The sequence below is a fragment of the Etheostoma spectabile genome, chromosome 13, assembly GCF_008692095.1.
Source record: "Etheostoma spectabile isolate EspeVRDwgs_2016 chromosome 13, UIUC_Espe_1.0, whole genome shotgun sequence".
Lineage (NCBI taxonomy): Eukaryota > Metazoa > Chordata > Actinopteri > Perciformes > Percidae > Etheostoma > Etheostoma spectabile.
Genome location: NC_045745.1, coordinates 17,453,139 through 17,467,895, shown reverse-complemented (window position 1 = coordinate 17,467,895; position 14,757 = coordinate 17,453,139). Strand labels below are relative to the sequence as shown.

Here is a 14,757-nt window from a genome sequence, read left to right as displayed (position 1 = left end):
TGCAGATGCCATTTTTTAGTTTTCTGTTATTTTGAAAGTGTACATGATGGAAATAAAATCTAACTTTGTGTGACATATAATACAGATGTCTTATCTGTCATTTGATGCCTTTTGGTGATTTTTCCATCTTTTCTTGGCTTCTTTATGCACATTAATACAAATTTTTTACCTGGGGTGCCCAAACTTTCGAACCCCACTGTACATGAAATAGCTTTGGCAGTAACAAAGCCTGTGTTTTGGATTTGTTGACTCTCACGTACAATAATTCCATGTTGTAGGTACTGTGAGTGACCAACAAGTATTGCGTGATTCTTTCAGTGTGGTTTATTCCCGTCCTTTTAGCCTGACTGCCTGTGTTTAATGGATTATCTTCCCCTTACATTGATGGCACATGATATATTATGAATCTATAGTGCTTTGCATGCTAAGAATACATTTATGCAGCACTTGGGATTCAAAGCTTGGATGTGCACTTCATATTTTCTATCAGACATCTCTGTCTTCAGTTCTATTTACATAACTCTTACATATTTTAAAGCCTTGGAAAATAAGTCACAGCTGAATCATGGCTTGTATTTAACTGTTCTTTCTAACCAATTTAACCATGATGATTAGAATATCCTAGGTATTCAAATTGTCTTTAGCTCACCAAGTCATAAAAGCTATCTTTTTTTAATGGCACATATGCAATGAGAGATAATATCCAATTTACAACACATACAAGTTGTTTCATTCTCTCTCTCTTTTTTTTTTTTTTTAATATTATTTTTTGGGCTTTTCTGCCTTTAATTTTGAGAGGACAGTTAAGTGAAAAAGGGGCGAGAGAGGGGGAAGATATGCAGGAAATTGTCACATGTCGGATTTGAATCCTGGACCTCTGCATCGAGGCATAAAGCGCTCCGTACATGTGCACCTGTTCTGCCACTGAGCCAACCATGCCACAAATTGATTAATTCTCATTCATGAAATGTAACAATAGTGCAAAAAACGGGAATGTTGAAGGGTCACATAGAGTACACTTTCTAACACATTAGATTGCAAGGTGTTATGAAGCACAGGCTACAGTGTTTCACACCAGTGTGTTCTTTCTTTCTATTCCAGCCCAGACAGCATCGCTACCTGTTGGTACATCCTGCTTTCTGGATCTGTCTTCGTCAAGGAGCACATGTACCTGACGAGTGCTGGTATGTAATAATCACACCCACCCCACCCCCCCCCCCACACACACACACACACACACACACACACACACACACACACACACACACACACACACACACACACACACACCCACACACACACCCCATCATGGTGGGGTGAGAACGTGTCATTACAGAGCTGTAAGCAGAGGTATGAAAAGAGTTTACTGACACGTAAGAGAATGGTGTGTTTGTATTTGTAAAAACACACACGCGCACTCATACTTGTACATCACACTTTTGGTACTCATTTAACTTTATATGTTTAAGTTAAGGAATACAGATTTACACCCACTGACAAATGTGAGAATTTCCCTTGATAATCAAGCAAGTAGACTCATAATAGCATAAAATAGCAAATTGTAAATTGCAGGAAAAAAAGTGCTAATAGAAAAACACCACTGGAGTATTCGCTGGTTGCATAGCAACTTTGGGATGATGACAAGATTCCATCTTCTCATTTTAGAGGATGATGTTTGTTGAAGTTGGATAATACAAAAATGTCTTTCACATATCTTGTCTATAATGGGTTTCACTCAGCTGTTGCATTCACTGTTGGTTTTCTGCACTGCATTATCAATTGATCATTTAATCTATAAAATGCTAAAAAATTAGTGAAAAACACCCATTTACTATTTCTCGGAGCCCTAGGTGACATTTCCATATAACTTCAGAACTTAAACATATTGAGTTTACTATTACATGAGACAAAGAACCACATCACATCCTATCAATTGAGAAGTTGAAAGTACGCAAAGAGGGGTAAAACAGCTTCTACAGAAAAAAACAACAACCGTGTGCTATCAGTATGTGTCCATACCTAAGATGCTGAACACCTACATCCTCTCTCACTGGTAGTTACTTCTGATAAAAGCGTTGGGCTAAATTAAAATGAAGTAAATAAACGTGACAATTGATGCAGTTTGTTGTAGTGAAGACATTTTGAAGTAACAGAGAGAAAATAAGCTGGTATTATGTTCAGGTACTTTATCCAACAACACAAAGCACAACTTTATGTGTGTGTGTGTGGGTGTTGTGTGTGTGGTGTGTGTGGTGTGTGTGTGTGTTGTGTGTGTGTGTGTGTGTGTGTGTGTGTGTGTGGTGGTGGGTGTGTGTTGTTGTGTGTGTGTCGTGTTTGTGTGTGTGTGTGTGTGTGTGTGTGTGTGTGTGTTCATTCCAGTGTGGGTCAGTTGACAACAGACTGTGGGGTGGGGGAAGGTTGGTGCCCTGCAAAGGACTGGAGGGTGTTTTTATATGCATGTGTCTGTGTGTTGCAGTACACAGGGGGTGTAGTAGGGGGGCTTGGAAAGGGTCACTGAGGGAGCTAATAGGGTGGAGTAAGGTGTGTGTGTGTGTGTGTGTACTTGCGGGGAATGTGGAACCCCTGGCAGAACAGTGGCTGGCCATGTGTTTCTGAGCAGCCTGCCCGCCTGGAGCCCAGAAGCACATCCAGGCAGGAAATGAGCAGGCTACACACACACACACACCTCCCTGGAGCCAGCGGACAGACTGAGTAGAGCGGGAGGGAACACACACACTCCTCCCTCAGTTAAAGACAAACTAAAAGGCTTAACAGTCACCTACTTCTGCTTTCTGAGGAAACTTTTCTCTCGTTTACAGTCTGGATAATACATACACGCTTGGATCTTAACCTGGATTACTGGAATATTCTCCCTCTCCTATTTGTGGATAATATGCTGGATATCATTTCACTTACAAGAAATCCAAAGAAGGGGACCCCTAAAATTCCTGTTCGTGGTTAGTGATAGTGACGCTTTTGTTTCTCTTTAATTTGAATATTTCACTTCAGAGACATTTGATGAAATGTAATAGTGATTTAGGCGCTAATTCACTTGAGAGATTTCAAAACTCCCTCTCTCTTTCAATGTGCATTCTTCAACCCAGCATGCTTCATTTCCTGCCTGCCATAGTTTACCCAGATAGCCAGGAATTCCCTTCGGCGCTGTGGCAGCTGTGGTAGCTTACCACCGGTGGGCCCCACAGCTCTTCAAAACACAATACTAACTTCTGTGTGTTGTTCCTTTTTATCTACACGACACTTTCTTAAAGAGAAACAGCCTTCTATTTTACTTTACAATAAAAAAATAAGTCACAAGTGAACTAGGTCCAAATGTTTGTGCTGAGTGTTAATTATTAATAATTTAGTGTGCGAGTGAAGGAGATTCAAATCCTAATTTGGACACAAACTAGGGCTTGGTGATATGACTAGATTAGATCGCGTAATTTGTAAAAGTTACATTGGTACTGCTGTCAGAACAATCTACATCAATCAACATTGACTCATGCTGCTCATCTCCTATGATAGCCACAGGTTATGGAAATGATTGTAAATAAGGTTAATGTTCTTAATTTAGTAAAATAAGCCGTAGTATTTGTGACTTCTTGTCAAATAACGTGATCACAGATCGAAACAGAATCTTTCCGTTGTGGTTATTTATAAATTTAGCTACTTGCAAATAATGCAAAATTAGTTTCGGCATTCCATAAGCGATTGGACTTGATAACTGAATTTGATACTGGATTTGTTTTTAATGAAATACTACTGAACCCCAACCGTCCGCTGGAAGGACTGTTCATATCTCAGTGTGTTTACCAACAATTAGTTTGAAACTTTACTTTCTTGAACTTTCACAAGTAAAACATTGACCGCATTGCTCGCTTTCAAATTTTCCGGGAACTTGTGGCAAAACAAGATTACAGTAAGATAATCTACAGTAGTGTAAAATGAATGTACGTTTAGTCAAGTGTGAATGTTATCGCTCAAAGCTATGAGGATATTTTAACTGCGTTGGAGTTAGGCGGCAGCAGTCGGGGGTGCTCTGTTTTGCTCTGATATGCTGAAGCTTGAATATGTCCTTTAACTGATCACCCTGTTGTTTTGCAAATGAATCGTAAAGTTTCAGAATGACCCACTACATTTTTCCTTTGAGCCTGTCTGGTAGTTTTTAGTGTGTGTGTTAATGTGTGCTGGTGGTCTTTCTGTAGTGTTGACTGTTGGCCAGCCGCTTTTCAGTCTTCTTGTGTGTGTGAGTCAGAGTGGTGAGCGTTAGCCAACCAAACAGTAAAACTGAGAGGAATAAAAACTGAGAAGTAGAAGTGTGTGTGTGTGTGTGTGTGTGTGTGTGTGTGTGTGTGTGTGTGTGTGTGTGTGTGTGTGTGTGTGTGTGTGTGTGTGTGTGTGTGTGTGTGTGTGTGTGTGTGTGTGTGTGTGTGTGTGTGTGTGAGAGAGAGAGTGTGAGTGCTAATGTCTTTAAATGCTCACAGAGAACAAAAACATTATAATGTCACCAAACTAAGTCTCTCTTAAGGCCACTTGAACAAGTGTTTGTGGGAAAAGGGTTAAAACGGTGTGTCTGAGTTTGCATACGTGTGTGTCTGCATGTATCTCAGACTGTGGTGTGCTTGTTTCTTTCTTTATTGTTGGTCATCATTATCATGGAGACATGGGTGACTAATGGGCCCTGATTTGATCTCTCTTTGGGTTTTATTTTTGACTGAAACTCTCTCAAACTTTCTATAGAGTTACACTCTCACAGATTGCTGTCTACATACTGTGGAGCATCCCATAGCTTGTCATTTTGCTAGGACTTACAAATCTAGCAGTGCAAAATTTAGAGCAAGTGGGCAGTTCAATTGTAGGATGTTTTGCGGTCTAAAAACTGTTTTATGGTTGTACGGAGGCTCCAACCCGAGCTTTCGGTGTAGCCTATGTAAGTAGCCTGATGTTTATGCTTGTGCGCGAGCCGGCATCTGTGTGTGTGTGGGGAGTGGGTGATAGAGCGAGGGAGAAGTGAGAGAGTGACAGCGATTAGCTTTATAGCAAATACCGACTCTACAGTCATAGTGAGAGAAACAACGTGTCTCCCCTGTGCTTTTTGACCAAAGTGGGAAGTGTGTGTGTGTGTGTGTGTGTGTGTGTGTGTGTGTGTGTGTGTGTGTGTGTGTGTGTGTGTGTGTGTGTGTGTGTGTGTGTGTGTGTGTGTGTGTGTGTGTGTGTGTGTGTGTGTGTGTGTGTGTGTGTGTGTGTGTGTGTGTGTGTGTGTGTGTGTGTGTGTGTGTTCAGACCAACTGTAGCCCTGCAAGGAAAACTTTGTGGAGTGCACCTTAGTGTTTCCACTGTTTATCTTGCAATGGTTGTGGGAAATATAATATAATAATTGCCACTGTGAATCAGATTCTTAATTACACCAAAAGAAGGATCAAAATATTCTAAAACGTGATTCATACCACAATTAATGGCATGACATGCCACCTCAGACTTAAATATTTATTGTCGAATCCAAAGCTTATTTGAATGACCTCTATTCTCATATTGTTTTATTATTTTTAATCAACACCTCCCTTTATTAGTATTACTAGTTTGCCTTCTTGGCCACATCTCTTGATTTTGACAACAGCTTAGTGCGTGTGTGTGTGCGCGTGCGTGTGTGTGTGGCCTTAGTTTCTGTGCCGGCTGTCATGGTTTATTGCCCTAGGCGCCACAGCTGTCACTGGACCGTGGCGGAACCTGTTTGCCCGTCTGCTAGCAACTTGTTTCTGAAGGGAAAAAAGGGGGAGCGAAATCATCACCTGCTGAAATCCAGCACAGCTTCAGTGCTGTGCGGAGAGCTTTCAATTTCAAGGAAAAAGTACTTATTTGAAGAAAAAGGAAAACACATAATAGCTCATCCTACAGAATATTGCTGTAAGAGTAGCAGCTCATTTAGGGATTTCGTCAAAGACAAAGGGTCCAGGACATAGCTTTAGTGATTTGAAATAATCATCAATCCTTCTGTGGGGATGCCAAAGTAGTGGTGAACAAGCAACGTGTGTTGGATCCGCTTCTTCAGGATTGGTTATCAAGAAACACGTTCATTTCGAACAAAACTTCTTTTATGTCATGCAGAGATAAAGAGTAGCTGCTAAAGAGTGCACACATGGAGTAACTCTTTATTGGGCAGCAATTCAGTTTTATTTATAGTATCAAATCATAACAAGAGTTATCTCAAGACACTCTACAGATAGAGTAGGTATAGACCACACTCTATAAATTACAAAGACTCAACAATTACAGTAATTCCCTCAAGAACAAGTGTAAAGGAGTAAATCAACTTGCAATAAACTCTGGGAATGCCTTAATCAGTGGGTTTGTTTGAGGAGTTAATGACTCTGTACCAACTTACATTTAGTCACACTAAAGATTTGGCACCGTTTTGGTTTAAGACATCTGTCTTTTTCACTCCGTGAGACTTCAGCTGATGTCTGATATCTCAATTCAGTTAGGGCAGCAACATTAATTGAAAGGTACAAACTCAATTACTCACTATGATTTGATTGAAGTTTGTTGATTCTTCTACTTTTTTGCGAATGTATTTGTCAGAGAAGGAGGAAGGAGCAAACATGGGAATATGTACACACACACACACACACACAGTTAGAAGACGTGCTTGGCAGACTTTGTGCTGCGCTGACAGGGACAATGCGTCTCGCCTCAGTGGAGTGTGGAGAGATCTGTCAGAGTAGGGCTGACCTCCAGGCTAAGGGCTCTGAGAGAACTCTGAGCCCAGCAGACTGCATTCCTCTCTGGGCACTCTTGAAACCAGCCTGGGTGTTCTGGTGGGAGCTGTTGTATGTGCCATATATATTTTGTCATATTTTTAAATTCAGTTACTAGGCTTTGTAATGCTGGACCTTATGCTCTTTTTGATCAGACCAGTTCAGAATAGTTAAAGAAACTTGATACTTATTTCTCAAGGAATAACAAAAAACACACAATGTCCTGGGGTGTTAAACAATTTGGGGAATTTTAACTGGTGGACCTGGTGTTGTAGCCCATGTGTTGGCAAGCATCTTCCTCACTGAAGTGTCACTGACAGATGACAGTAGACCCTTCGCAGCTCTAGGAATGCTTTCTGCAGCTGACACTGATCTTTGGCCTAATTGCAGGGAGGCATCCAAAAACAGGATTTCCAGAGAGGGGTCTCCGTAAAATATGACCTGATTAATTGATGCATATACGAACAAATTAACAATTTACACATGTTGAAAGCATAAATATTTTGTTGAACATCCTTTTTCCTCATTGTGGGTTCTGAACGAAAATGCTTCTTTCTCTGCAAAAGCTATAAATAGTATTAACACAAATAAAAAAATAAAATGCAAAGGAATAATTGATTTTACTGTCCCTGGATTCACCTGATCAGTGCATTTTATGAAAATATAAGTTTAGTGAATAATTTATTTTCCTGTAGAACATTTTAAATATCCTTTTAGCCTTCGTTGTGTAATCAAAAGGCTGTATCAGCAGGGATGGATGCTCAAATGTGAACCTCTGTTTCAACTCATTCTGGGAATCTTGAGTCTGAACATGTGGATACATGCTGTAGCTGAGTGCATGTAGCAGTGAAGTGTCAAATAAATCCACTCAAAGTTAATTGCGCCCTAGTTCAGCTACAATGAGAGAGGTTTCAACAATATGGTTCTAATTTTCGTCCAATGGTAGCTTTTTTTTTTTAACTCTAGCTGCTGTGAATATCCCTTGGTCTTAAGAAAAAAATCACGCACCAAAGCTTTAATTCTACGATTGCTTCCTCATAAGTTTCCTGTAAATTCTGTGTTTTTGAGAAAAGCTGCTCATCCAATTCAAAACAAGAGGACTTTCATCATCGGTTCCATCATCAGAACACATTAGGACGACAGGCTTTCATCTGAGCAGTAAATCAAGAGGCTGAAATTGTAAGAATAGGGTTTGTGCCAGTTTGAAACTGTGATTGAGGAGGTGATGAGATGAAAGTTTACTTCTTTTTTTTTTTTTTTGCGGGGCCAAGAGAGAGGAAGGGCCAACAGGAAGAAGAGAAAGGATGAAAGGGAATGCAGAATAAAGATGAGGAGAGAGGGGAAGAAAACAGAAAAGCAGAAAATATGATGAAAAAGGCGGAGAAGTGAAGTGGACAGGACATGAGAAAGGAAGAACAACAGGAAGATGAATAAATGAAAGTGAATGGAGTGGGAGAGAAGGTAGTGGAAAAATAAAACAAAAAAAGTGGAGAAGCTGGGGACAACAAAAGAGCTTAAAAGGGAGAAAATGTTTAGAAATTGCATCAGATGGAAAAAGAAGCAGAAAAAAGGAACGGTAAAGAGAAAGTATTGGCAGGGAGGCTAGTGGAGGTGAAGGGCAGAAGGAAGAGAAATGGAGGAAGGAGGAGAGAAATGACTGAGGAGAGCAGAAAGCTGTAAACCAGAGAGAAGTGGGGAGTCACCGTATGAGAGACAGTGTGAGAACATAACCAGAAAGGAGATGTGAGAGTGAATGTTGGCCCTCTCCCAGCTCAGCACGCTTCCATAATTAAAACCAGCCGCTCCTCCAGTTCCCATACAATGCTGAGTCGCCCCTTTTAGCATGCCAAAGGGAGCGAGACATGTTCACAGCCCAGTCTGTTCTCAGGCATCACCCCGCACAGTGATTGAGTTGCCTAGACGGCCGGGGTATCTCTCACACGCTTAGACAGCACAGGGTAATCACAGAGACAAGCATAATTACCATATTCAGAAACACAGACACTCACAGTGGGAGTCGCCGATTTTCAAAGATGAAGACAAAATGTCTCACAATTTAAACACATTTTTAAACCCCTGTTTGTTTTTGCATACTGAGTATGCTGCTGGCACGTCTGTTGCATCACATTGCGCACTGTGCACGTATGTCATGGTGAACAGTGTCAGCTCCGGAGCACAAACAGTAGTCAATAATAGATAAGTCAATCATCTGAAAATGAATAGGCAATTATTTTGGTCATCGATTAATCATTAATGTGTCAAATATTCCCATGTTCCAGTTTCTCAAATGTCAGAATTTACATTTATATTTATCTTAGTAAACTGGATTTTTGGTTTTACAGTAGGCTGTTGGTTAGACAAAACAAGCAATGTTAAGACGTCACCTTGGGCCTCGTAAAATTATAACAGGCATTTTTTTCCTTTTAAACAATGTGTTTATATTATGTTGATTAATAAACAGCTGAACTGAGTGAAAACTATCAACCCAATGTAGGTTTTATTTCTGGTGTGTGTGTGTGTGTGTGTGTGTGTGTGTGTGTGTGTTTTGCCCACTGGCGCCCTATCTTGCACTGGGCGCAGCATAGTGCAAAGCTAGTATAAGACCGACGCAGTTGTCAATTTCCCGCCCAGTGCTCAGGTCGTTTAAATAGCAAATGCACCGGTGCCCATCTTTGCAACCATGGGCGTGCGGGTCTTACAGACAGGTGTGTTCAGGTGAATTCTTACACTTGCACTTAGATGATTAAAATAGGGCCCGAGCTGTGAATGGCTTTTGAGGTTTGAAACAATTTTTGACTTGAATCCATATGTGGCGAGTATATAGCAGACTGACCCAAATGGTCTCACCACACTGCTTACAGTACCAGAGGACACAACAGCTGACCGCAGCTAAAGCTGACAGACCTGCAGACTCACATTGTGCAAGTACTATTAACTGGAACTGAAGTGTTTTAACAATGCTCGTAAGTTCACTAAAGCATGCCCGCTGAAATGTTTGTGGTCAGTTGTATCTATGGATCTGAATGATGTCCTGTATATTAATGCAAGTCAGCTGCTAAGAGAAGATTGTTAGAACATATATAAATGTATAAGTTCCAAAACATTCTCTGTAAGGATTACATTTTTGTCTGGTAAAAGTGGTGAAGCACTGATTTGTGTTTTAATTCTCTGTGGACTGTGTACAGTTATATTAAGGTGTCAATCATAAATGCTTCTTGATCTATACTCTTTTTCTTACAGTGGTTAGGCCACCACAAACTGTTGGTTCAAATGTACTGCTCGAATGCCAACATATGTCATAGATGTTATATGTTATATGTTGACAGCACAGTCTCTCTTACCCATAGTTGATAGACCTAGTGTCTCTCAATAAAAGATAAAAGATTGTTAAATCACTAAAACTGCATTACTAAACTCATAAAATACTGAAGGCAATGCTGTTCTGAAACTATCTCTTCAGGGCACCTTAAAAATATGTTATCTCCAACAATTTGATAGAAGTGAACTGTTACTGCTTGTTAAATGTTTTTATGAGTTACTGCTGTAGATTGACACCCCTTGGTGTCGGAGCTGTTTTCAGTTATATCATTACATTGGTATGTCACCTGCTCCGACTCTTATTGATTCAACCACGCATTTAATATTATGCATATGAATAGGAAGTGGAAACAAATAAACAAAACAGTCAGTTTTTTTTTACTATACCAAATGTGGATGTTTGAATGTAGAGCCAGTCCTCTAGTTTACATTATCCATCCATCCATCTTTGTCTGCTTATCCGGTATCGGATCGCAGGGGCAGCAGCTTCAGCAGGGGACCCCAAACTTCCCTTTCCCAAGCCACATTAACCAGCTTTGACTGGGGGATCCCGAGGCGTTCCCAGGCCAGGTTGGAGATAGAATCTCTCCACCTAGTCCTGGGTCTTCTCTGAGGTCTCGTCCAAGCTGGGCGTGCCTGGAACACCTCCCTAGGGAGGCGCCCAGGAGGCAACCTTACCAGATGCCCCTAGTTTCCATTAGTTTCATGTAAAAATACAACATTGAACAGATGGTACTTCTCTTCATGAACCCTTGGTATCATTTTACATTAAACCTGCGGACGTCTCAATTTTGAGTTGAGCAATTATTGCCATTCAGTGACGTATAATGCTCAGTGTGAGCATTTTTAGGGTTCAAACTGCAAAGCGGTAGAACCCTTCCATGTTGAAGCAATGTTCTAACTGGAATGAGCTACCAACATGAAACTTGGCAGAATTACTGGAAATGGTGTGCATGTGCTTCTAGAGACATATGAATGCAATTGGCCACATGGTGGCGCTGTAATTAAGGCTTCAAAATGCAAACTTTGAAAGGCAATGGCATTTATGTCCAGAGCCACGCCCCCCACACTGTGAGTCCGATTGACTTGAAATTTCTCACACAGGTGCAGCTTAAGGTACTCTACAAAAAAGCCTCAAGGACTATTAAGGTCCTCCCAGAAAATCTTTCCGCCATTTTGAATTTTTGAACACATTTTTAAGATCTTCTTCTACAACGTAGCTCCGATTGCCACCAAATTTTCAGTGAATCATCAATGGATCAAGCTCATTACAAGCATGTCCATATCTCAATGACTTTTCAAGTTATTGACCAATGGACTTTGAAAGCACCTCTATTATAACCCTTGTTTCATTGTGGGACCTTGTGATGTCCCCGGAACTATTGTGGGGGAGTGTGCAGCCCTGGAATATGGTACATAATGACGTCACACATACACTGCAAGTCTCATTCAAATTGGCTACTAGGGGGCGCTTTAAATGCACAATAACTGGCCGTGGAATGACGCAACTCAAGGTTTGAGCTTGGAATCGCAGCTTGCAGCTTTATTATTACTATCAGCAATGGTTTTTGTGTTGGTCATCTGCTTTTCTGAAATTGCCGTGAGCTGGACTGAACTACATATCACACTGAATTGAAAAAAGAATTTTGACAAATCAGTTGTAGGCATTTTATACAAAGTGCCCTTGTCCAATCGTTACAAATCTTGCAGGATATGTTTTATAACAACGTTGGACCACATGTGTGAAATTACTTTGAAGTCGCTATTGAGAAAAAAAAAGGTTTGAACCCGTGAATCGCCACTTGCAGCTATATTCTTATCTTTGCCTTTGGTTTGTTTCAATTTTAAACATTTATTTCTCTCTCTTTCTCTTTAGCTTTGGCAAACAACTGGGGGGCAGACGAGGCTGTGAATGCATCACTTTGGAGCCGGCAGAAATGATTGTGGTGAGTTAAAGCAATGCTTTTGTCCTTCTTTTAGGCTCTTTGGTTTCTCCACCAAGCACCTCCCTTTTTATTCTCCCACCTTTCCCATCTCGTTGATATTATTCCCAATTTTACCATATTTATTTGATGTCTGTATCACCTTTTTTCCTCCTGTCCTCTTCTCTTGATCATCTTCTTTTCTTCCTTTCTTTCATCTCTCTCCCTCTTCCTCAGTTCTTCCCCTTTGTGTCCTCCCCCCTCACTCTGTCTGTATCTTTATCTACAAATTCAAATGAGCCTCATTGGCCCAAGCATTCACCATTGAACAAAGAAATTACCTATTTATGTAGCAACGTTCAAGCCCAGGCAATCCACTCAAATGGAATCAACCGTATATATAGGCGTATTTGTATAGCGTAAACATAAGAGGATATTTTGTAGATGGACATTACGTTTGAAAAGTGGGGGTTAAATTATGTTGTTTATGTTTATAAATTAGGTTTCATGTCTACATTGTTACCTATCACACAATGGGCAAAAGATCTTTACAAATACACTAGCTTCTACATAAAGTGCTGCATTATGGGTTGTTTGTAGCCTTGTTGTTTGTAGCTGCGGCTTGCAAGTCTCAGTCTGACATGGAGTTCTCTGTTTAACTGTCATCCTTCCCTTAATCTACGTAGGTGTAGCTTTGTGACAGGGTGCTTTAAGTCTAACTCTACCCGGTTCTAAAACTCATTTTGTTAGTCATAGTAGTAATAATAATACATTTGTTTTATTCTTTATATCACAGTATTTTTGACCGAATACCACAATATTGATACCACAACAATATTGTAGAGTTGACAGTTGGTGCTTTTACAAAATATTACCACAATCCGCTAAACATCATAATCATCAGTAAAGTGGATTTAATGACTGAGTGGGTAAAGGCAAATAATAGAATAGTTACAACAGGCTGGTAAGTTCAAATGTATGCAGCCTTTAAAACCAGGAAAACAACACTCAAGCCATATTACGATATTAGGATATCCAAAATCTAAGATGATATCTAGCCTCATATCACAATATCTATATGTTATCAATATATATTGTCCAGCTCTAGTGTGCCTTACAGAAAGCTTGCTGCAGTAGTCCTGTCTTGAGGGGATGAATGCGTGGATGAGGGTTTCAGTGGCTGAGAAGGAAAGGGAGGAACGAAGATGGGCAATGTTTTGAGATGGAAGAACGCAGATTTTGTGTGGCACTCCAAGGATAGGGTTTGTCAAAGATCACTCCAAGGTTTTGGATTTTTGTGGAGGCTGGACGAGCAGAACCATCAATGCAGAGGGAGAAATTTTGGCAGGATGTGATGAGGGATTTCGGGCCGATGAGGATTTTCAGAATTGTCGTGGTTGAGTTTGAGAAAGTTAGCTTGCATCCATGCTTTTATTTCTGTAAGGCATTTTGTGAGTGTGGAGAAGGTGGCAGCAGTGATGGATTTGGTGGAGATGTAAAGCTGCTGTCATTGGCGTAACCGTGGAAATGTATTCCATGGTGGCGTATAATGTGACCAAGGGGGAGCGAAGAGGTTGCAGAGTAAGGAACCAAGCACCAAGTCTTGAGTCGATTGACTTCAGAAGGTTTGCCACTTTACTCAAACCAAATTTCAAAACACGTGTTGATGTCTATCTTCTTTAGTCTGTTGTCCATTTAGGTTTTTCTCCTGGAACACATGAAACACATTGTGCATTTACTCGGGCGTCTTGTGTAGACTGTTTACATATCTGTGCTCATCATCATATGTACATTGTTTGTACTGGCGTTATTGTTGAATACATTGTGAATACATATTTCTAAAATTGTATGATGTTTTTGTTGAGTTATTATTACAGAATACTTTTTCTGACCTTTTCGAATCCTCCGACTAATAACTCATATTACAAAAAAGACTAAACAAATAAAAACTAAACTAAAACTAAGCATTTTCAAAAAATAAAAACTAAACTAAACTAGCAAACCTGCTTTAATAAAAAAACTGCTTAATTTGAAAACAAAAAGTGAAAACGAAAAAGAAAAAAACGAAAACAAAATGCACAACTTCAATAATCTTGGTTTGTTACTGCCAATTTGTTTTGTTTTTTCATGGTCAAAAAAATCGTGGCAGAGAATTGTGATATCAATTCTAAGCTGATTTCTTCAGTCAAAAAATTGGGATTCATATTTTTCCCCTTATCGTGCAGGCCTAGCCCCCACAAGGTCGCAGTGCTTACAAATTCTCTATCTCTTCCCTAAATGTCCTCTCTTGTTCTTCAGTCTTCCTTCTCCTTAAGCCTCTGTGTCTGAGGGACTAGAGGGATCAGAAGGGATACAACAGGATGAGCAGTAAAGTTTTACACAAAACCAGCAGGTAGCAGCAGCTCCACTGTTCAGGAGAATCAGGAGTATAAGACGCTGCACAGATTCAACTTGTGGCTTCTTTATCGTTACCTGTCCATTATGTTTGACTTTTAATAGTGAGGTCAGTGGACTCTCAGACGTTACAGGAAGTCCCCTGCAAGGTTGTGTACCAAAACTTTTAAGAACGCCTCATCTGAGATTTCGGTTGCTATGGCTGTACAGAGTTACATAACTGTCATAACTGTAGCCAGGGGAACAATGATGAACCCTTATAATCCATAGACAGAATCACTCTGTTAGCTTTAAAGTGCCCATTTTAGGCAAAAAATCACTTTTTTCCGGAATTTGGAAACTTGGAAAAAAACTATCCATGCTGTTTT

At 40.2% G+C, this 14,757-nt stretch overlaps 1 protein-coding gene across 1 annotated transcript in view; it reads left to right on the top strand.

Annotated features, from left to right (window-relative positions):
• LOC116701023 (rap guanine nucleotide exchange factor 6) overlaps window positions 1–14,757 on the top strand; it is a 63,531-nt gene that overhangs the window by 41,549 nt on the left and 7,225 nt on the right. Inside the window, exons 4-5 of the mRNA XM_032534556.1 lie at window positions 1,102–1,184; window positions 11,950–12,019. Of these exons, the coding sequence (XP_032390447.1) occupies window positions 1,102–1,184; window positions 11,950–12,014 (148 nt within the window). The 3' untranslated portion in view covers window positions 12,015–12,019. The remainder of the gene's footprint in view (window positions 1–1,101; window positions 1,185–11,949; window positions 12,020–14,757) is intronic.